Genomic DNA, 24,206 nt, shown 5'->3' with positions numbered 1-24,206 from the left:
TATGGACTATAGATTTATAGCCCTACCATAAACACTGATGTGTCCATGTTTCACAGCAATTCAGCAACACTGTAATAGTAACAATAAACTAAAACGAAGGTAGTTGATTCCAGCTTTTTTGTACAATGACTTGAAGGTAACGTGAAACAATAGAGTCTTTTCTACAAATAGAATGTGACAGGTTAATGAGACTGAAAAATGTGCTCAACTAATGTGATCACAGTGACACATGACTTTGCCCTAACATTACTCAACACTGACCCATTTACAAACTCTACCATAAAAGGTAGAGTAAATTAGTTTATATTGTAGGGACTAGCAAAAGGAATACGTTACACTGACAGTTTTTAGTAGCTTAACTCTGAATTTTTAACATAATAATTTCTATTTAGAAAACACTTATCCATTATCAGGCATGTCTGTGAATCTTATTTGATAACACAATTGCTTTAACATCTTATGGTAACCTACTATATATGGTTCCTTTTACAGCTGAAGCTGAGTCCAAAGATTATGTATGTGATATAAAACACAATTACAAAACTTGCAGCCCTTTGTGGCTGACATAAAATTTCTATATATATATATGTCAGTTGATTGCAACTAAAAAATAAAGATGTATAATTTATTTTACCATAATGAGTCTTTTGTTCATTATGTCATTCCACCTAGCCTATATTTGGCATACTAAAATTTATAGTGATAGCTCAAACTAGTTACCGGTTTAGCAAACCAAGAGAATATTTGTCTTAAATGGTTCAATCTATAAATGTGTGATTAAGCAAAAAAAGCAAATGTTAATGAGAGGTTAACATTTTCATAACCCTAGAAATAGCAGTTTTCAATAATGGGGTTTTCTTTGAAATATAATCCAGTAATGCTCAGTGTTAGTGAACAATGGTTTTGTGGTCTTGTCCATTTTAAATCCCCATTGTTTTCATTATTCTGTAATAAATATGTATATTAGGTCCAGTATGTGTACGTTTTGACCGTTTGTTTTCAGCATTTGAGTACACAGATGACTGATTCATAGGAAGTAGATGGTCTGGTCTGGGTGGTGCTGTGCTGTTGACAGCGTTTTTCGATACACTCAGGCTGTGATTGGCTGAGCATGTGTAAAACCCGAATCCTTCGTTCTGATTGGCTCCCGAGCGCTTCGTTTAAGTGGTGGAGTCTGCGCAGTAGGCGCAGCGCTGAAATTCAAATTTGAACAGAAGTTGTTTTGTGAAGAGAGAGGAGAAGCCGAGAAGAGACAACAGAAGCTGAGAGTCGCTCAGCCTACCTCACCGCGTCCTGTTTATGTACACACAGTAGTGTACTAGACTTTTAAAATACCCAGTTGTTGAAATATTGTTCGAGTAGGGATAAACTATCCGGAATGGATCCATTTACCGAGGTGAGTCGAAGTAGCATTAGCTGCGGTAACGTTAACGTTACCTGCTAATGCTAACTAACGTAACCTTTCTCATGTTTATACTGTTATTAATGTTAGATACATGTTTGTTACGGCCTGAGACAAACCTTTTTACTCACATAGGAATTTAACGTAGGCTAAGTTCACAATACAGAAATGTATAGTAACGTTAATACATGAAATAAGGCCAATGTCACGTGTTTTTTCTTTGTCTTGTCAGTTGTCAGCAACCATAAATCTGGCAAAATACGAAATAACACTAATATGTAGCTTGTATGTGAAACGTCACACGGCAGCAAGTTTTGAAGACGTTTGAGTAACGTTCGTTGTTAACGTTAAGCAGTTTTCTAAAAGTAATGTAGCCAGGCTATTTACTTGCCAGTCGCCTATAACGTTACTGTATAATAACTCCTATACCCACGTATTTCGTCCACGTATTGTTCATTCACGCAGCCAAAACACATCACAATCAGTGTAACGTACCGTTCCTCAAATTAAACAGCTTTGTCTCCATTTAAGGTAATGGTATTTGTCAGCATTGGAAATAGTCCAACACTTGACCCACGTTTTTTGAATTCCTCTTTTTTCGTTAACGCTCTCAACTGACGTTGGAACCACAGACTACAAATGATTTATATCTGTGTGATCACAACTCTTGTCACTCTAGTTCCTGGATTTGAAATTTCAAATCCAGCAACCGCAAGCAGGAGGGGCTCATTCTTGAGGAATGCTGCTAAATGTGACTTCATGTTTTCCACAGTGTCTGGAAAGAGTGGTGCAGGCACTGCAGTGCAGCTGCAGGAATGTGTTGGGGCTTGCACAGTTATCTTCAGTACAGTAAATCAGATTGTGTGACAGGATGCGTTTGAGGCTAAGGAAAGGGAATGTCAAATAAAGAAAAGAGGAAGGAAAGAGAGCAAGCAAACAGAAGCCTCTTTATCTAGGGTGGGGGACTGTTTTGTGTGTCCTCAGCCGTAATGTTATTTGCTGTGCTTCGTTCCACATATTTGTATTTTCAGATATACAGCACTTAACTTTAAGGATGGAGAATCAGCATATTTTTTATTTTTTATTTTTTTAAAGGCACAGACTGATTGTCTCACAACAACGACAGTGTAATTATGAAGAGGTCTGATTCGCTGATTCCATGACACAGCATATACTCACAACTATGCTGCAGTGCCAAAACGTACATTACCAGTCAAAAGTTGGATACACCTTCCCATTTACTTGAATGAGAAAGTGTGTCCAAACTTTCGAATGGTACTGTACGTACAGTTAGAAGATGTAAAAGGGGGGTTGCCTGATTTGCAAGTTTCCCATGCATAGCAACTGCGAAACTGTAGGGGAAGTTTGACAAGAAGGGACTTTGTTGAGGAACATAAAGGGCTCATTAGACAGAAATATTTTGATCTCAAACCTCTTCTCATTGGCTTTTTTTAAAGATTGATTTCAGCTGATTACCATGAACACAGTAGTTTAGTTTGACTCAGTCCCACACACACACCATACTGCTGCCAGAAATACTCACTAGAGCACCAAATCTGGATTGATCTGCAGATGAAAATCATTCTCAACAAATGTACCATTTCCCATTTCCTCCTGTTTAAGTATTTTTTGCTAAAATACAGTTGCCAGCTGATTGAGGAAATGATTGAGCCTTTTTAAAAAAATGAAACTATATATTTGATCTGTGATCAAGAATTTATGTCTTCAGAAGGAACAAATGCGCTTGGGGCTGAGTGCCACAGACAGGGTAGGGAAGTCAGAAAGGATTGAGAGGCAGACTCAATGTTAATTCATGTTTGTGCCGTCTGCATGGGTCCATGTGATGTAAATCACATGTCATCTGCTCACGTCCACCAAGATTTGCACGTAGCACAAAATTCATGACTGTGCAGACTGTACACACTACAAGTGTGGCTGCATGCATTCAAGTCTGTATTGAAGTATGAACAAAATTTAACTCATTGGTTTGGGTCTTTTCATGGGATTTGATGACAACAATATAGAATAATGCCAGCCTTATTCTTTAGCTCAAGCCCAAGAGAAACTAAAGGCTTAAAAAACCCCCTCAAATTTGTGAACACTTATTAGTTACTTACAAGTTGTAGCCGTAACTCAGTTATTTGGTTTATGTGGATGCATAAGAGCAAATGTTTGCAATTTTATGGACATTTGACTTGATGTGGGAGCAGTCTTTAGCAGAAAACACATTTTTGGTCATTACAAAGGTCTATTTCTGCTGTACAGGAGGTGAACACAATAAAAGCAGCAAAACAATAACAGTACAATAATATCTTAATATAATATCATTCTGCCTTTGTGCAACTAAGTGTATAATATTATTATTGTAAATCACTAATGTAAAATGTTTAGACTGTCAAATCTTTTACAATTTTTGAGATTGTAGTATGTGGTGGCGTTGTGATGTAAGTTGTACCTAATACAATAAAACACTGCACATGTGTATAAAGCAGCCATTGGAATAACTGCTTTTGTCAAACCAGAAACTGTTGGAGCGGACCCGGGCTCGCAGAGAAAACCTGCAGAAGAAAATGGCAGAGAGACCAAATGCAGCAAACAGACAGATGGTCAAAAGACCCAGAGAGCCACTGGCTGACACCAATAGTGTGATCAGTGAGCCAGTTGTTGATAAAGGTATGAGCACATTTCTTGTCCTGTTTGACCATTAAGTAGCAGCTGGTTTATCTTTGCTTATATTTTCCTTCCACTTTGTCCCAGTTCCACAGGCGTCATCCAAGCCTTCTCCTTCCAAGCGCAGTCGCTCAGGGGAAAATGTCCAGCCTCCAGTCAGCGAGGAGAACCAGGAGCCAGTGACGACACGACCTGTGTCCTCTATCATCCCAGATCCTCCCACAAACAAGAAACCCCCGGTTGGCCCTGCCAGTGTACGGTCTGCCTCTTCCCTGGAGAGGACTGCCACCCGGCCTGTTGTCCAGTCTCAGCCAGTGAAAACTGTACAGCCAGAGCCAGAGAAGATGACAGTCACCTCTTCTCCTGCTCCTCTGAATATCAGGGAAGTGGAAATGGTGTCTGCCAGTCCAGCCCCACAGAGGAACAAGGAGGACTCAGTGGAAGATTCAGCTCCATCTGCTGCTGGCATGAAGTCTCGTCTACAGAGGCTAGCTGAGCAGAGAAAGTGTTGGGATGGTAAGAATACTTTGTGTATCAGTATTTAAAGACACAATCCATGATCAAGGTGTAAACAAAAGGGAAGCTTGACACCAAATTAACAAAACACACAGAGTTAGAATCTGCTATAACTGACTGACAGAAGCTAACAGCAGACAACAACCAAATCTAAGTGGTTATTGTTTCCTGTTGCTGTGAAAGTTCTGTTGGTCTGGTTTGTGTATATTTGAACCATTTCTCACTATCTTCCTTTTAAAGCTTATTTGGAACACAGCTCTACAACATTTGGATCAATTATATATATATTTTTTTTATTTTTTATTTTTTTGGAATCAAAATAGATTGAAAATTTTTCTTCAGTCAGACCATCATTGTTATGGTAGCCAGTAAGAGTCAGGTGTCAGAAAGAAGAGGCCACAATGTGTCAAAAAAATGCTGCACCTCTTTTTTCTGTAGTTGTACTGTATGTTGTTGAAAGGGTCGCTTGGTGTTTAAGCCATCCAAAGTTTGCAAATACTAATTGTCAAGGGTGTGGTATCCACTCTATCAATTGTCTGATAGTCATATAGTCATATTAACCTAAATGATACATATTTCTACCTTTTCAGGCACCTCTGATGCAGTTCCTGACAGCACTCCACTGTCCATGTTGAAGAGACAAGCTGATGTCCCACCAGCTGCTGACCCCACTGTGTCCTCAGGAACTCCACTAGGGAGGAAAGGCAGACTGGCCAACCTTGCTGCCACCATCGGAACCTGGGAAGACGACTTAAGCCACGCTAACATTCCTAAACAGAATGTACAAGCGAAGCCTGCTACTGCCTCTGTTCCCAAGTTTGCCTGTAGAGATGCCAGTGTGGCTGCCAGCACTAAACCAAGCGCTGCAGACAATGTGGCGGCCAGCTCAGCTGCAAGCAGCAAGTTCACACCCAGCTCTGATCAGGTAGGCTTACATTAGAAATGCATTAGTCTTGGACAGAGCCTATTACTTCTGTCTGGTTGGTGTTTTATGAGATTTCTAAAACTTTGATGACTGTAGCAGATATTGTGTTAGCAGTCTTCTGCTACATGGTCATTGAAGCTTTAACTGTTGCAGTTATTATTGTTTGTACCTCATGATCATTGCAATAGAAAATACAATAATTGTTACTGTGATAGCTTCCCCATAACTTCCCAGAATTCTTCCTTGTATTATAAACCTCTGTGCAGTGTTTTGGTGTCTGGATATATCTTGGATATGTCAGTCAGACTGGATGTCCTGGATGTATATGTTGTCTTGCCTTTAGCAACTCAAACACACCAACAACGTTAGGTTTTGTTTTTACATAATTGTAGTTTTTAGTCTGAATTTCTGGCCACCATGATGCCCCAACTTGCATTGTTTTTTAATACGGTTTATAAATGAAGAGACTGGATGTGACTTGGCTATTGTATGACTTTTCAACAGGCGTTGTGTTCTCCAGTTAAGTCAAGACATGTGGTTCACCCAAGCCCTCAGAAGGCTGACACCCCTGCTGCCAGACCAGCGCTTCAGTCAGTAACAAGTCCTCAGAAGAGCTCCGTCCAGAAAATAGCCCAACCACCCAGTCCACAGAAGGCCTGCTCCTCCAGCTCAACATCAGTGCCTCCAAGCCCCCTGAAGAATCAGGCTATTTCCAGGGGTCTCAACCTCACCTCCAGCCCTCAGAAGCCAGAACTCCGTGCCAAGCCCACCATTACCGGCCCCTCTGTCCCACAAGAAAAGGCCACTGTTGGAGCTCCTGGTGAGTCATGTTGCAGGTTATTTTTGTGGGCTCATTCTAAGGTAACGAAAACATAATGATTCTTATTTTCAGGTGATTATACACTAATTAAAACTATCCATTGCCCATTAGGTTGGGCAAGTTCAAAGTTGTGAAAACAAGGGTTCCCTCCCGCTGCTGAAAATAATTGATTAATTCTGGAAGGTTATTGATGAAGCTCTAAGACATGGTTTTTAATATATTCACCATGCAATAATACTGCAGACAGATTTGATTAGCATTTGATTAGCATTTGATGTTGCAGTTAGTTTGCTCCACATGTATGAAAGAAAATGTTTTGCATTCTTTTACCCTTCATTCCCACCAGGTGTAAAGTCTTTCTTGGAGCGATTTGGAGAGAGGTACCAGGAGCGAACAAACCAGAGCTCTCCAGCAGGGGGCAGCACCCCCCAGCCAAAGACCACCACAGTAACTCCATCAGTTACACCAAACACCAGACTGGTACAGGAGAGGCTCAGAGCTGCCGAGGCTGCAAAAACAACCACTGCTGATCTCACCCAGAGACAGAAGCTGGTGGGTTAATGTTACGGATACTATAATATATTCTCTTATTGTTATGATAAAAATGATTCACAAAAATCCCCCCTCATTTCAGGAGCGTGAGTCTGAACTGGCTCAGATTCGTAGTCGTTTCCAAAAGGGCAACAACATGTGGAAAAACAAAGATGAAGCAGCAGAAACCAAGAAAATCACAGACATCAAGGTTGGCTGATAAGTTTGACTTAAGCTCATCTGACAGAAAGTTATGTTTGACATCTCACAAAATATTTACACATTCATAGCACATATTATGTAGTATTTAACAAATAATGTACTTCTTAGGAACAGCTGGAAAAGCCTGTGCAGAGTGATGTTGCCCCAAGTGAGACACTGGATGAACCCACAGCACCCTCTACTGACAGTACAGATACACCCACCAAGTGCACTCCTCCAGGTATTCTATAATATCTCAGACTGGTGATTGGTGTATTTGGTCCAGGCATTGCAGTGGTCAGTTATTAGTATTAGCAATTGTTCTTTCATCTATTAAGTTCAAATATCCCTTGACTGGGAAAAGAGTTATGTAACAAGTTAGGAATTTCCATTGCCATTGTTTGTTCATGACTGACAAATTCATTTTGCTGGCAGAACTTTTACAAATCACTAAAACGGCCGTGTTTTTTTTTAACTTGAGAGGTTGAGCTTGAGAGCTCTGACATGTGACGGCTATTTTTCACTATGTGTTGCTCTGAAGGTCTTAATTAACAAATAATTTTTACAGCTAGATGCACTTCTTTAATCTGGTAAAAGAGAGTGGAGTTTCTTACACAGTTAATGTCAAATAGCAGGTCATAGGTCGGTGGTGTCGCCTCCAGCCTCCACATCCAGTCCTCTGAGAGTGGTCGCCCGTACAGGAGAGAAAACAACTGATGAAACCCCAGAAGAAAAGGAGGAGGTGGTGAAGGAGATCGAGATGAATGTTGACCAGTCCATCAACTCTGCAATTATCAACGAGCTGTTTGATGGAGTCCTGGAGCAGAGCGAAGATCAGGATGATGATGAGGAGGAAGAAGAGGATGAGGAGGAAGATGCCTTGAATATCTCCTCCATGTCCCTCCTCACTCCTCTGGCAGAGACGGTTGCTTCTGTGGTGAGGAGTCCAGAGAGGAGAATGATGGTTGGTATCAACATGAGCTTTGCCTAATTCACTTCAAGTCTTTTGTATGAGTCCATATGTAACAATTGACATCCTTACGAAAAGATTTTTGTCATGTCTTTGTGCAGACCTCAACTCCAGCCAGCTCATTCATTGTGAAGGGCAACACCCCAGACAATGTTTCCAAACCTAGCAAGTTCCAGAGAACCAACATGATACGGACTGCCTCCATTGACAGTGTTGAGGCCTTAGGCGAGGACCATAAACTGCCTTACAGGTAAGAGCTCCCATTCAATACTGAGATGCATTACAGTCTTCTGTGCCATAGCAAACATCCATCATAATATGTATATTTGCGTGTCAGCATTGATGCATACAGGTCCACCAGAGTGAAGGAGACTGAGAGACCTGATGTGAAACAGGTGATTGTGAGAAAAGAGGATGTTTCTCACAGGGCAGAGGAACCACAAGGCTCCAGTCTGTTTAGCATCAAACAGAAGATGAAGGTTTGGAATAATATTTTTCATTTTATGTATACTTACAGTATGAGTTTTCAGTAAACAGCGCAGTGAAGCTTGCGCTCCGTGATAAACGGTGAATCTGTCGTATGTTTATGTAGATCCTGGCGAATGAGATGAACCTGCAGCAGACAGTTATTCACCAGGCCAGTCAGGCACTCAACTGCTGCACAGACGAAGAGCACGGCAAAGGATCCCAGGTGGAGGCTGAGGCAGAGAGACTGCTGCTGGTGGCAAGTGAGTTTATCCAGACAATAGATCAATACTTACACAAGGCACATTTGCATATGCCTTTAGAAGTTACTTAGCTTTATTACAGAACATTTAGCTGTCCTTGTGAATGCCGTATTTGCTTTTTCTTTATTAAAATTTCAAAACCTATGAATCTGGTTCATTTTGGGGTCTTGTACTTAGAAGAACTCCACTGATTTTCCAGTGTGTTTCCAGATGTTGGGGAGTATTACTGTATAAAGGAAAAATGTGTGTGTGAAATCTGAGAAATCGCTCCAAGTGACATCACTTGAGTCGGCGTCGGTTGAGGACTAGTCAAGTCAAATTTATTTATAGAGCACATTTAAAAACAACAGGAGTTGACCAAAGTGCTTTACAGAAAATTGAAAAATACAGCTGAATAATTGAAACAAAACAAAATAAATAGATAAGTATATTGTAATAGACAAAGTTAACAATTGTATCATGCTATAAAAAAATAGGGGGCCTTTAAAAGCAATTCTATAAAGGTGAGTCTGTAGTTGGAATTAAAAAGGTGATGGTGATGGATGGGGAAGATCTGACAGAGATGGGGGAAAAAGCTTGGTCATCTCTTGATTTTGACTGGGAAAGTGGAACAGAGAGAAGTAACTGATCAGAGGATCTGAGGGGTCTGCATATAGAATATGGACCAAGGAGATCAGAGATGTAGGCTGATGCTAAACCATTCAGAGCTTTAAAACCAGTTAAAAGAATCTTAAAATCAATTTTATATTTCAAAACTACAAATTTGAAAATGAAAAAATCTGAGGTGTGGAGTCAGAAAGAAGTGAGGTTACCAGACCTCCGTAGCCCACTCCTCCTCATCTCTGCTTGACTTTGTTTCCTTTTTACTTCCTCAGCGGAGAGGAGGGAGGCACTGAAGGCTGAGTTGGACCGTCTGAAAGGAGAGGGCCCAGCAGGCCAGAAAAAGGCCCCTACAGCTCCAGAACCCACCAGCACCTCTGCTTCCAAGGGCTCCATCACCCTGCAGGAGCTACGCCTGCCTCTCAAGGCAGACTTTGTTTGCTCCACTGCCAACAAGCCAGGTAGGCTGAAAACGCATTAAACTGCAGCTTGGTGATTTAAAGTAACACTGCACAGTTTCTCAACATTTTCTTTTCACATTAGTCCTCACTATTGCTCTCTATGAGACAACACCACTTCTGTGTACTTACTGCTATTTATATTAATGGTAAAAACTTCAAACTAATGCAAACTACAGCCTTTCACTCACTCAATTCTTAGTCATGCTGTAGTGTTGGTTTTGTCACTTATATTTAGATTCAGTCTTAGTCCTGACATTGAACTTCTAAAGGAGCTGGATTTAGTCAACTTCATCTTTCACATTCTTAAACTGATGGTTATCAATATTATTCTGTATTCTGATTATTTCAGAGTCAACCAAACATTCCTTCTTCATCATGCTCCGGGCTGGAGCAGAGAATACTGTGGCCACTCCATTAGCAAGCACACACCGCGGCCTCAGTGGAGACACCCTCACCTTCCCTACCAAGTTCACAATGTAAGTCAGGACTCCTGCTCAGACAAATGCGCACACACACACATCTTCTCATTGTTGTCCACCTTTTGTTATGAGGCAGTTTAGATTTGTTGTTTGGATAAATGTAATGTTGGTTATCTGTCTGTTATTGTTGTTTTCATTAGTCCGTACTCTACAGTGAGGAAGGTGAATTCTGATTCTTGTCAAAAAACATCAGTTTTTCATTCAATACAGGTTATGATGATCCAGATGATGATTATTTAATATTGACAACAAGTATCCCTGTTCTTTTTCATTTTCAGAACTGATGTGTCCAGTGACTTTGCCATTGATATTGAGATCTATTGCCTGGTGAGTGTTTTACAGATACAGAAATAATAATACACATGCCTCTGAAGACATATGCACAGTTCTATTGAGTCTTGCATGATGTAAACAAAACCCAAAAGGTCTCTAACATCTTTAACACATAGAGTACTGTTATAACATTCTCTCAAGCAATAATTTCCTCTGATTCCTGGGTATGACTACAGATTTGGGTTTCCCAGACCTATAAAATATAATTTGTTAATTTTCATGATATTTGATGCTGCTTTTTCAGTTACAATAGAGATGCCACAACATTTAGCTTTTGCAAATCCTAAAACAAATACTACACAATTTTTTTTCCTCTTCTCTAATGACTATTAATCTGTTAATATGCACTTTGCTTAAGATGTCAACCTAAAAACACAATCCTTAAAACATCAAATACCTTTTTGACAATCTAAGCTTTGTTGCTCAGGTGACCTCAGGGTCAACACATTTGTTATAATGGCTCTAACCATTTTCTATAGTCAAACAGCATTTTTTTCTCCAAGTGCCCCCCCTCCCCTCATTGGATCTTAGGTCATGTCTGCATGCTTCATCCTCTTTTATATTTTTGGCTTGTAAAACTCTACTTTGATAACTCGTTTAGTTTATTTTCCTTGTAGTGTTGCCATCTTTAATTACTGATTCATGGTCTAATGACACCCTCAGGTGCAGAAGCGTGAGGTCTGCATTGACAAGAAGAAGAAACCCAACAAGTCAAAGGTATAGTCCCACTTTTTTGTTTTAACCAAGTGTAAAAGACATTGCCAGTTCATGACCCTTAAAAAGTGTGTGTGTGTGTGTCCAGATAATGTGGAAGCAGGTTCATGAGGCCCATGAGTTGTGTATGGCGGTATGAACAGTTTCTGTGTCAGATCCCTCACTTACCGGTTGGTGGGTGTACACAGTGTAGAAAGGCTTTATAGAATGTCACTACTGCAGAACTGTTTCTCCACACAGCTTCGGGTGTTTATTTCATCAAGTGGAATATTGACTGCTGAACAACATACAGTAATTCCCTCATGCAGATTGAATTGTTCCTTCCATCGTTCCTTTTGAAGCAAAAATACATTATTTGCTTTATTTTCAGGCTATCACTCCAAAGAGATTCCTCGCCATTACAGTAAGTATTTAAATGTTTTTATACTGCTTTTTTATGCCTCCACCCCGGTCTCTTTCTTTCTTTTTTAGTTTCTCTGGAAAACCATATCAGAATGTTAGGGACTGGGTGATAATTATTTGAGTGGGGTGGAGGCTGAAGCTTATGTTTTGCTTTTTAAAGAAGAATGACCCTCCCTGTGACTTTAAAATCACCCTCATTTCATCAACCCAACCGTGATTTCACACTTAATATGTTAATGGACAATATTCTTTACATAGTCCAAATTGCAAATTAGTATTTGACAAAATGATGGTAAACATAGTAAATGATGCATTCTGTTTTTGTAACTATTCTCATGTAACTAGTCATGATTTTTTTTTTTTTGACAGATAAAGATAAATCTTGCTATTCTCCCTTCAGCAAAAAGAAAAGATACATAACCATCCCCCTAATAATTCTGCCTAACTCATTTCTCATCTGTCTGAAATTAGTGTTTTTAATTTGTTACTTTCATCTCTTGTTTTTCAGAAAAGTGCACAGACACCAGGTATGTCAACATACAACATCCTTCTAAAGCAAAGTTTGCCCTACTGAGTTAAATGTGACAGAAGACTCTTGCATCTAGCATCTAGCATGCTGTATGCAGCCCTAAGATTCTCCAGACATTGTCTGGAGTTCATATGTGAAAACAGCTTGTATTTTTGGTTAGACCCTCCTTGCCTTGTAAACAGCCACATCTTTCAAACTTCACACCTCTAGTCTCCAGCTTTGGGCTTCCCAGCTCAAGCAAGATACCTGCTGATGTCGGTAGTTGTTTATTTTCAGATTTAACAAAGCTCCTCCTGAGCCACAGAAGCATTATACAACCGTTTTCACAGGCTGAGTAGTACTCCTTATGGCAAGTAAACTAATCTTGATGTGTAAAATCAGTGCAGTCCATGATGATAATCATCTGATTCTCTCTATGTAGTTGTGGCCAGTCCAGGAGGCCCCAACGCTGTTCGCACCAGCAACTTTGTCCTAGTTGGATCTCACAAGCTCACTCTCTCTTCCATTGGGAAAAACAAATTTCCTCTGGAGAAGGTATTGAAGACACTTTTTTCTCATTTGCACTCATTTGAACTCTTGAGTTTTCTTCTTTGTGCTTCATTTGTCCCGCATTTCAAATATGGCTGGACTTTGTCTGCAATCTATACCACTGTACATGTGTGATGCCAACAGATAGTTCTCTGAGATCAGTCATATACAGTATGTGTGTGAAGGCTTTACAGAGACTCACAGGACAGTATGATCTGGCTGCGCACTCACTCACCTGCCTCGATATATCTGTCTTTTAGATCAAATATGAAGGAAGTGAGAGAGAACTACTCAGTGGCATGTTTCATAACAAGGTTACTCTCGCCCTATTGTCTATCTCCTTGTTCTGTTCTATTGGGGGAAAGGGTCAACACACTATAACAACATTCTTAACTGCATTGTTACACTAACTATCAGTTTAACCTGTTCTCACTGGAGGGAATGTAAGTTGCTTTTAATCACTGTATGCTTGTCAGGTGCTTTTAACCATCTTAAGAGAAGCTTGCATAACCTTTGTGTCTTTTATTTTTAACTTGTGACTAACATTTCCGAATTGATGACACACTGTCCCAGCTTTTCACGAAGTGTCTGTTCTTTGGGTTCAAGGTTCCATTCTTGTGTCCTCTGGAGGGCCACATCTACCTCAAGATGCAGTGTGAAGTTGGCTCCAAGGTGGAGGAGAGAGGCTTCCTGGTGAGTGAAAGCAGATCAAATCATCACTACTGATGAACTGATATTAGAACAGTCTTGGTTTGCTGATGCTGTTTCCAAATACAAACATGTTTACAAGACTCTTTTTTTTTTTTTTTTTTTTCTGCCCAGACGATGTTTGAGGATGTTAGTGGATTTGGAGCCTGGCACAGGAGGTGGTGTGTGTTATCAGGATACTGCATCTCCTACTGGACTTACCCAGATGACGAGAAGAGAAAGGTAACCCTTCTTTGTCCCACTGCAAAACTTTCTTTATTTTATTTAGCTATGTGCTGGCTATTCCTGCCTTTTCTAATAAATAGATATTAATTAACTTAACATTCAACATTATTTATACATCTTACCTTTTGATAGTGAAAGTTACCATATTATTCATGGGATCCACCCAGTTACACTTTAGTGCACCTGCACTGAGAATCTGCCCCACACACAGTCTGCATATCAGTCTTTTGCCTGTAAGACTCTGTAAGATGTTTTAGTACCTTTACTGACATCTAACACACTCATCCTTTATAATGTGGAAACTGAAGATCTTCACACAGTCAAAGAAATAGTGCATGTCCTATCAAAATCTAAAGCACTGTGGAGGACCTCTCCTGCATGCATTGAAAGTCCTCTCAGATGAGACTTGGAGCTCTTTTACAGTTTGGGTGAACATGAAACTCTGGGTTAAATAATCATACAAAAGATTAAAAGCTGTGTTAGAAAATAGGTATAAACCTGTGGACATAGAAGTTAACTATGACTCCCAAGGTGCATTTCAGCAAGAAACATCCAATCACTGAGCTTACAATCCTGTGACGAGCACTGCTAACTGCTAATTACGATGTTCAGTAAAAAAAACAACAATTTTTACAATCCACAAATTAAACCAATTTATATTTTCAATCGATAAATATAATATTTAATGACAGCCATATAATATAAACATTTTTTATGAGAATTCCTTAAATTTGATTATTAAAGAATTGTGACTAAGATATATAGTGAGTGGGAGATTTTCCAGGTGAAAAATAAACTCGTCAGTGTTCTGTGGACAAACTGTTATTGTGACATTTTCTAACTGACCTCAAACACGTCATTGGCCTGTTTTAGAGCTGAGTCCTGATCTGTTGTGTTGCAGTAACTGCGGCACTGTGGCAGACCAGAGTAGAGGAAGCTAATTCTTGCACCAGTATGCTGTCTGTCAGAGACCTTGCAGGAGCTCTAAAGGAGATGTTACATTTCTCAGTGTTGTGTAAAAAAAACTGAAAGGCAAAGATATCTGCACACACTGCACAGAGGCTTGGGCATTAGACCAAAATAATTGTGTTACATAGCAAATATAAATACCATATAAAGTCTGAATAATCCTAAAAGAGACTGACACTTGATGTTTCTGTCAAGTCTGTGTTGACCTTCTGTTTTTCTTCTGTTTTGTTTAGAATCCAATTGGTCGCATCAACCTGGCTAACTGCACCAGTAAGAAGGTGGAACCAGCCAACAGAGAGTTTTGCGCCAGACCAAACACATTTGAGCTCATCACAGTCAGACCACAAAGAGAGGACGACAAAGAGACACTAGTCAGTCAGTGCAAGAATACCATGTGTGTCACCAAGTAAGTACCCACTATTAACATACACACACCCTAACATGTCTATCAAAAGCTTTTCTTTAAAAGTGTCTTTACAGTGTCCTTGCTTTGCTGATTGTCACTGATTTGTTTTCCGGTGCAGAAACTGGCTGAGCGCTGACACTAAGGACGAGAGGAATTTGTGGATGAAGAAACTCAACCAGATTGTGGTGGATCTGCGTATGTGGCAACCAGACGCCTGTTACAGGCCACTGTAATCACCGCACTCTGTCACATGGAGCCTTTCTCTCTTTTGGACTTTCAATACCAGTGACAAATACAATCATTAAGTGCAATACAGTATGAGAATTGTTAAATTGTTAACTTGTGGATATTTCACAGGACGATAAATAATCAAACACATAAGTTATAGATCTGAGGAAAGTAAATAAAGCCATACATTTGATACATTTCAGTTCAGTATTTTGTGCAGGACTGGGATCCTGGCACTATATTTTATACATGAGGACACATGGGTTGCCACCTTTTTTATGTTAACGCCGATATTTAGTGCGCTTGCCACAGAATGCATGGCTTTAAATTATTTGGTTTCAAAGCTGAAATCAATATAGAAATGGTGTTGAAAATATAGATGAATACTAATTTGAGCACCACAGTTTTATCACTGAATGAATGCGCTACATTTTATCATGCATGATGGCACAGAACCGTACTGATACTTCTGGTAAGTTTTTACTTTATATATTAGCTTTTACTACTTGTGGCAGGACTTTGGCCTGGCTTTTTGTCAGTGCCATGCACAGATTTTTGATACAGCAGTTTTGGACATGTATTTGCAATGTTTGTTTGTTTGTTCATTGTTTAAGTCATTGTTTCAGTGTTAAACTTTTGGCTAACTGCGACATAATCCATAATACAGCCCAAATGATACCAGATTTTTGAGGCTGATATACATTTTTGAGATTTATAAAAATTTGGTAATTGTATATTGACCAAAATATGTACAAAGCAGGGCATCTTGCCCTTGTCACTACTACGGAGGAAAAACTGTTATAGCAACACTGTAATATAAGATATTGGTCAGGCTTTATGCCATACCAGATGTGCCTGATGTAAGAGGGAAAAGTAGCTTCTCACAAAGGAAGCCACTTTGCTCCAGCATCATATTTGCTTTTTCAGAGTATCTCATGGTTTTTAGATTATATATTTTACTGTGGAAGAGCCCAAGAACACCCATTGTGTTAACTATGGAGAGTATGTAACAGACTTTACAGTGGGCCAGCGGGTCTTGGTAAATGTATTTTCAGAATGACAGATTTTCAGCATGTTGATAATGAACACAAATTTACAAAACTACACTTTGTTTTTTCATCCTTTTACATCCATTTTCATCATAAAGAATGAGTGAGCAGGAAATATAAAAGTGCTTTCATCAGATACTTTAACACATGAAAGTTTTCAGTTTGTCAGGTATTAGTGGATCAATGAGACTTCAATAAATGCCTGCTTTGACCAAAATGGACCAGGTTACTAATGGTTCTTTAGTGCTTCCTTTTGTCATTTTATTGAAATGTAACATTAAACGGAATCTATAATGGTTTTAAAGCTATGAGATATCTTAATTTCAGTGTCGTTCATGTACCAGATTAAATCTTTTTGTCAGAACATTAACCAAAAAGATAAGACAATAAAAAAAACAGCAGCTGCTGCAATGGGGAAGTTGTTGAACAATGCTGTTGTTGCCCCAGAGTGTTGCCGTAATGCCCTTTCTAAAATTAACTTCTCACATGGCCAGTTTGACATGCCCTGTTTGGAAGTGGCTGCTGTGCCCTTAAAAGAAAGTTGCGGATTTCCTCATTTAAAAGTACATGTGATGCAGCAAATAAACAAACTCACATTTCCCAGTGTCTCTGTCATCATGATGGACATCAACAGTACCGCAAGATTTCGCAACGCAACATTGACAGCTAGCCTGCTAGCTAACATTAGCTAACAATTAATGTTATGTGAGAAGCATAAGCAGCTAAACACTACAGTGTAAGTATTAATACACGTTTTAAAGTTTACCAGAATATTGCTGCATACTGTTAGCTAACTACAAACATACATAGAGTTGCAGTGAGATCTGACGGGTTGCCACTTTTGCAGTGCGATGCCAAGAAATGAGCGCACAAAGTGGAAAATGCAAAGGGAACAAGACAAAATTGTAAGTAATTATCATGAACTTGAGACCTTTTTCAAATATTAAATTAATTATTAAAAATATTAAAATGATGAATAGATAAATTAATCAAAGAATTAGACCATTGATTAAAGGTCCTCCAATTAGTACTAGGGCACTAGACTCACCACACAATAGGCCTCATACAAGAAACTGTTCGCACTCTTATCCTACAACTCTTTTTTTCTGTGAGGTTTACTCCAACAAGTATTGGAGAAACTTGTTCACAGTCAAACTGACTGTGAATTGGCCTGATGAATGTCACCTGTTCATGACTCGTAAATTCCGTTCGTACCTAAGAGAAAATTCTTGGTATGAGAAAATTGATGAATGCCACAAAATTTCTTCAAAAACAAAAAAAAATATCTACCAATAACGAATATCTCTTCATTTTTCATGATTGTAAAATGGTTTTGGATTTTCCTAAATGTATACCAATTTTACTGGCATAAGTTATAGGCTGTAATTGTCATCTTGCACTCATATTTATCTTCAGAATATAATGGAGAATCTGAGGGGCCAGATTCATTCCGTAGGGCAAACTCAATGGCTATTACTGATATGTTACAGTTAGTGAGGTTCACTGTTTACATGTTGGCATATTTGTGACCAAGCTGCATCTTAAATATAAGATAGACACCATATAAGTAAAAAAAGAAAAACAAACAACATTTCACAGTACATATACAGTATACTGTATGTCGGATGGTCAAAAAACCCTAATTGAGATAATGGTGGTGGCTCAACAACATAGCAAATTCCCCGTAATCAAGCCAATTCAGGTAAAACATATTTGAGGGAAAACAGGGATTCACTGGTGGCAGACAAAATATGATGTGGACAGTACGAATCACCATCAGGAATATTGACCCTGATACTCCACTGATGCAAATTTGTCTGTCCATGAGTCTGTGTATCAACAATATCATTGTACAATATCTCAGACTCATTGACTGGATTTTGACAAAACCTCAGGAAGTATGTAAAACGGAACACACAATATACTTTGAGAAAATTAGTTATAGTTAGGGTTGTACTGGTCTCACTGAAACTTCTTCTCAGTTATCCAGCAAGATAAACATCGCCAAATAAGTAATTCTCAGGACCACAGTCTGATGTTGATATCATAAAAACTTACATGTAGTGCGTCTTAACAGCCATGGAAAATAGGATGATCACCTATATTCTACACCTGGCTTCATGACATGACCACAACAGGAAGTTACATCAGTCTGTTGTCCATATGCCACATGGCCAGCAGGAGGTGCTAAATTAACAAAAAAGTAGCACCAAACCACTACATGGCGTCAACACACTAATGCACTAAAGCACACTAAAATACCAATTTTTATACATTATAAACATCAATAATGGTTATGATAATAATAATAATAATAATAATAATAACAATAATAATAACAATAATAATAATAATACATTACATGCAGGAAAAACAAAACAAAACACAAAACACTACTCCATTTGCCAATCTCTAGTTAATGAGAGATCTGGGGTTAATATGGTGATTACTTTATCCCAGCGAAAGAGAATATTCTTTTATTTCTCATCACCCATCTCACCCCCCATGGCACTCAGTCTAGAACTGATTACTTTCTGATTTCAAATCAACTTACTGAAAGCTTAATAAATGGAAACACTGGGGCTATTTCATTAACAGACCATGCAATGATAGATTTGCAACTGGTTATCTGTTGATTGTTCTTGGAAAATTTGGCTTTGGTCCAGAATTCAAGAAATGGATCGATGTCTTGTACAGTGTTAAGACTAATGGAATGATTTCATCCTTTTTTACATGATCAAAGTCCACCAAGTAGGGATCTCCTATGTCACCCCTATTATTTCTTTTAGCTTTAGAACCATTAGCTATATCTATTTGAAAAAACACAGATATAAAAGGAGTAGAGGGAGGGAGTCAGGAGCATAAGCTTTTTTTTTTATGTTTTAAGACATATTGAAATACTTGTGCTTGGAATAATAATGTGTGTCTGATATGATTGTTCAGTTAACAAGTTAAAAATTCTTAAAATTAAATCTACTTTTCTCTCATTGAAAAATCCAGCTGGCCCTAAACTAGTTGTGGTGTCACAAATCATGCTCATAAGTACACGCATTAAACTCAGATTTTCAGGAAACCTAGAGAAACTTTCCACTTTCAGCAGCTGAATGTGAAGACAGCTTTGTAGTGTCAAACTCTGCACAAACATAATTCTGCATTGGACTGACTACATTTACTCAAGCACTTAAGTTAAATTTTGAGGTACTTGTATTTTACTTGAGTATTTCCATTTGATGCTACTTTATACTTCCACTCCACTACATTTCAGAGAGAAATACTCCACTCCACTACATTTATTTGACAGCTTTAGTTACTTTTCAGATGAAGATTTGACACAATGGATAATATAACAAGCTTTTAAAATACATCACATTGTTAAAGATGAAACCAGTGGTTTCCAACCTTTTTGGCTTTTGACGTCTTACAAAAAGCAGTGTGTAGTCGGGGTCACATTTCCGATGTCTGTGAGTTGGTAACAGCTTCACAAAATATTATATATATAGTGATTTTTCCCTCTAAACTTCTCACATGGTTTCATATCAATAAATGTTCAAATGATCCAATATTTCACCAAAAATCCAAGATTAGAGAAAAAGTCCAAAAACTGAAAATAGACTTGTGTGTTGGAACTTCCTCTTTCCTCTCCCATTAATCATCTCACCGTTAGTCATTTATTAACCAACCAAATTCCAATCTTGCTGTGTCACTGTTACATTACTTTATACATGTGGTGCAGGACTTTATACATGTGGGTGTGATTCTGGTAACAATGACAATAAAACTCTTAAGACAAGGAAGTCAATATTCAACATAGTAAACTTAATCAGTACAGTTATAAACCACCATTGAACCAACATAAACATTATCAATAAGGCCATTAACAGAGCTTACATATACTACTGCTATACAGGTGAACTCGATTCAAGCAGCAAATTCAGAAAATTACAATGGTTATTCCTATACTTCCTGTTTTTCCAGAGTCTCAGTTTCTTCTTAGAGCAGCTGGTAACAGCACAGCTCACAGCACAATAAAGAACCCTCTGTAAAAACAGGAGTAGCTGTTAAATTTAGCTGAAAAATTAAGTTTAGTAGATAAAAACCTGCATTTTAATGGCCTATGATGACTATATTTTCAACATAGAACTGCTTTTACTGGATCACCTAGTGATATTTCTTAGCATTAATGTCCAAACAGTGAGATCCATTTACATAAATTACAGTGTTATAGCCTATGCAAGTTTACAAGTGAGGTGCCACCGCAGTAATGGTGACTTGGCTACTTCCGCCTGCAACCTGGATTCATCTGTATCCAATATCTCACTGTCTATATCTAACTAATGAAGGAACATGTCACCCAGTGCAACAGTGTGTCTCATTGATGGGTTTTTAATAGACAACAGAGCTCTATGGCACAGAGGAATAAGATATATCAGGCTATTAGACTTTGGATACACACACAATACTTGTAAGTAGATCAATTCATTGTTGGTTTGGGTGGGAGTTGTTGAAAAGAAAAAAATACAATATCACCAGATTTTAAAATTCTATATAAGATCCTAAATAAGATTACATTTGAAATGATCAAGTTTTGTTGTGACCGAGAGGCATTAATGACACTGTGGTAGTGTTTGAGGCTTAAGCTAATGGTGGCATTGTGTTGGATTGCATTCTACTGAAAGATTTTTAGTAATTTATTAATTGGGTTGGAAAAATATTAAGTATGTATGTGAGTACTTCAACAATAAAAAGAATATGAATACATATTTCAGTAAAAGACATGTAAATATAATAAATAGTAAAACTGAAATAAAAATGTGATTTATTGCTGGCCTACTGTGTTGAATTGTGCTAGATTTAGACTACCTACATGATCCAGCTGGCAACAAATTTGGATTGATTATTAGGTTGGTCATAAATATTGTTTAACCATTTACAGGACTATCACGAAGTCCATAAAGTATTTGGAACACTTATCTACAAGTGTGTGTGTCCAACACTTTGGCCATTATTAATCTTTAGTAATGCATTACAGTAATGTGATTACTTTTAGGGTTTTAGTGTCTTTTGGCTCATTGTTTAGGTTCACTGTCTGTCTAACTATTAACTAGCAGGCAAAACTGTTATGCTCAACTAAACATAACAACCACTGCATTACTTATAATTAATAACATTTTCATGCCTTGGACAATTATCAACACCATGCGCCATGTTTCATAAACTTATGTAAAGCCTGTGACATTATTGATCATGATATTTAACTAGAAAAGGATCCTTTTTGGGATTAGATGAGCAGCCCAATAAATGGTTTTATGATTACCTCTCTTTAGTAGTTACAAATGCTGTTAACGTTAAGAGAGGTGTCCCACAAGGAGCTATTCTTGGTCCTCTTCTTTTCACTATATAAATACATAATAGAATCCCTGCCTCTCTATGTTGTGCTGTACATTTTTATGCAGATACCATTTTATATGCCACCTACTCATCTCTTAATCTAGCCATGAGTAATCTATTGTCTGCTTTTCATCTATTTCAGATCATACTTAACAAACAGAAGTGTGTTCAAATGCTGAAGACTTTCCTACCAGCAGTTAATATAATCTTCAGGGCTCCCAAATTGAAAATATCAAATGTTACAAATCTAGCTAAATAACAGACTCACTTTTAAGGCCCACGTTTCCTTTTGCTATATTCAAGACTGGTGTACTTAAAGCATCTTGAGTCTGTTTATCACAGTGCACTTCATTTTATCACAGGTGATAATTTCCTTATTCACCATTGTATCTTATAAGAAAAGGTGTGACTGTCCCTTCAAACAATCAACAGGGCGTTGCTCTTTACATTTTTATGCATAAAACTCTTTTTTTTATATACTTTATTTTATTGTCATCATGGCATTTCATACATTTTACTTATGTTATATAGCCCATGAATTGATGACAATACATTTTTTTAATGATTTACGTAAATAATGTGTGTGGGTGTGTCACCCAGTGATACATCATACAATAAATTATACAATAAATTAAAATAAATAAATAATTTATTTATGCATAAAACTCTATTGGAAAACTATCTCATTACATTTGCTCTCTGATCACAGACAAATACAGTAATTATAATTACAGGACATTTTAACTTTAGCTGTGCTACATGTTCAACCTGCGCTTGGCAAAACAAGTTTTAAATACTATGTTCCTTACAAATGTAGTACGTTAAAGAGCACTTTCTGTACATGTTTTTCTGGTACACAGGTCTCTCTTAAAAGAAAAAAAGATATTGATCTCAATGGCACTACCTGTTCAAATAAAGGATTTACCAACTAACTCATATTCATGACAGCATTTCATTTTTTGCTTATTAAAAGTTTTAAAAAAAATTAACCTAAAGATGCTTCACTACAACTTACTCCCATGCAGCAATACAAAAACATCTAGTTAAGACATACATGTCATTTATACATAATGTACAGCACATAGAAGGAAAGAGGTCAAGAAAAAGGAATTCATTCAAAACATATTAAATAAGTTTTCTTTTGTTGGTTTGTCAGATAAACTATAATTGCACTGTCAGGGATTAACATCTATATGGCTACTATGAATGAGGAAAGCTGAAAAACTGAAAGTAAAGTACATAATGTAAATGCCATCAGAAGGAAGACAAGGAATTTCCTAAAATATACTGTAATTATTTATAGGTAACTAAACTCAACACCAGAAAGTGGTGATGTAAGTACCATTAAAGCTAAATTGCCAAAATGTGACACCCAAACCAGACTATTATATTTTATTTATCATACTTTACTTGATCTCGCTCATTGCTGACCATTTTTTTTTCTCTCTTCCCTCCAGGCATTGTGTATACCACACATGACATGTAAATTAGCATACTATTGATTGTCAGTCAGGAACATCAAGAGAGAACATTCTGTGTAAATTACACATTATTAATTAAATACAATTAAACTCGATCATATAAAACTAATCCATTCAAATGTGTTGACATTCAAGTTCACACACAAACAGGGAAATCGAATTAAAGTGTTATTGAAGGAACCGAACAATATATTTTTCCAGTAGAGTGAAAAGTCAGAGTCAATAATATCAACGATATACTGGGTTACATTTCCAGAAATTGATAGTGTAGGGACATTGCCAGAATAGGTGTTGCATTGTTTCTGGATGCATTTCACAAAATGAACAGTTAACACAGATATATTTTCTGAACTTAAGAAGATAATGATTAACAGAATAATATCTATATATGATTTTGAAAGAAACTTCCCTCATCTTATTAGTAAGAAGATATTTACATGGAAGATTCCAGACATTTTTCCAATTCAGGTTATCGACAAATCTAGACCAGTAGGATACAACATAATGAACTGCCTTTTCATCTGGACCATGGATATATTATAAGAGCTGGATACCGGACTAAAAATAGCACCCATTCAGTCCTGTAGGAAATGTTCGTCTGGCGCATATGCCAAAAAAGTTTCTAGCTTCTGGGTTTGCTTCCGCGTTGTGCGGCCCACTGAATGCGCGCAGTATTTCCCCCGCTGGTCCCGCCTGCGAGTTCCCGCTCGGCCCATAGACTTTACATTGTGATGACGTCACGGATTTTTAAATCGCTTTTCTCGGCTCGAGGAAAGTTTTACAAATATAAAACCTCCATGGATCAAAAGTTCATAATAGAAAGAGTCATAATTGACGTTGTTCATAGTGCGAGGTGTCCTGTCAACAGTTTTACATGCGTCTCTTTTACAATGGTGGTCTATGGGGAAAATCTTTGTTAAATGAAAATGTAAATGTAAATGTA

General features: G+C 37.9%; 1 protein-coding gene and 2 long non-coding RNA genes across 8 annotated transcripts; 2 read left to right on the top strand and 1 right to left on the bottom strand.

The window, feature by feature from the left end:
* The first annotated feature begins 1,168 nt into the window (after positions 1 to 1,168).
* Positions 1,169 to 16,702, top strand: anln (anillin, actin binding protein). 5 transcript variants are annotated; one of them, XM_044334945.1, is made up of 25 exons: positions 1,169 to 1,396; positions 3,925 to 4,075; positions 4,160 to 4,588; positions 5,179 to 5,513; positions 6,018 to 6,333; positions 6,680 to 6,885; positions 6,968 to 7,075; positions 7,195 to 7,306; positions 7,701 to 8,029; positions 8,137 to 8,285; positions 8,373 to 8,514; positions 8,628 to 8,763; positions 9,639 to 9,824; positions 10,174 to 10,300; positions 10,582 to 10,630; positions 11,300 to 11,353; positions 11,439 to 11,483; positions 11,721 to 11,753; positions 12,261 to 12,279; positions 12,703 to 12,815; positions 13,070 to 13,123; positions 13,416 to 13,502; positions 13,632 to 13,739; positions 14,945 to 15,117; positions 15,236 to 16,702. In XM_044334945.1, the coding sequence occupies exons 1-25, from the start codon at positions 1,379 to 1,381 to the stop codon at positions 15,348 to 15,350; spliced, it is 3,594 nt and encodes a 1,197-aa protein (XP_044190880.1). In that variant the 5' UTR covers positions 1,169 to 1,378; the 3' UTR covers positions 15,351 to 16,702. The 5 variants fall into 5 exon arrangements, with proteins under 5 accessions (XP_044190880.1, XP_044190879.1, XP_044190881.1 ...); XM_044334944.1 differs by having other exon boundaries at positions 7,698 to 8,029; XM_044334946.1 differs by lacking the exon at positions 11,439 to 11,483 and having other exon boundaries at positions 7,698 to 8,029.
* Positions 13,317 to 18,645, bottom strand: LOC122969346. Of its 2 annotated transcripts, none has more exons than XR_006398995.1 (2): positions 18,453 to 18,645; positions 13,317 to 13,499 (listed from the first exon to the last, which is right to left on the bottom strand). It is a non-coding gene; the product is annotated as an uncharacterized LOC122969346 (long non-coding RNA). The 2 variants fall into 2 exon arrangements; XR_006398994.1 differs by lacking the exon at positions 18,453 to 18,645 and adding an exon at positions 16,990 to 17,313.
* On the top strand, positions 17,050 to 24,037 carry LOC122969348. The gene is made up of 3 exons (XR_006398996.1): positions 17,050 to 17,130; positions 17,242 to 17,299; positions 21,925 to 24,037. It is a non-coding gene; the product is annotated as an uncharacterized LOC122969348 (long non-coding RNA).
* The last annotated feature ends 169 nt before the right edge of the window (positions 24,038 to 24,206 follow it).

Source organism: Thunnus albacares, chromosome 19, assembly GCF_914725855.1.
Source record: "Thunnus albacares chromosome 19, fThuAlb1.1, whole genome shotgun sequence".
In the NCBI taxonomy this organism is placed as follows: Eukaryota; Metazoa; Chordata; class Actinopteri; order Scombriformes; family Scombridae; genus Thunnus; species Thunnus albacares.
This window is presented reverse-complemented; position numbering and strand designations above follow the sequence as displayed.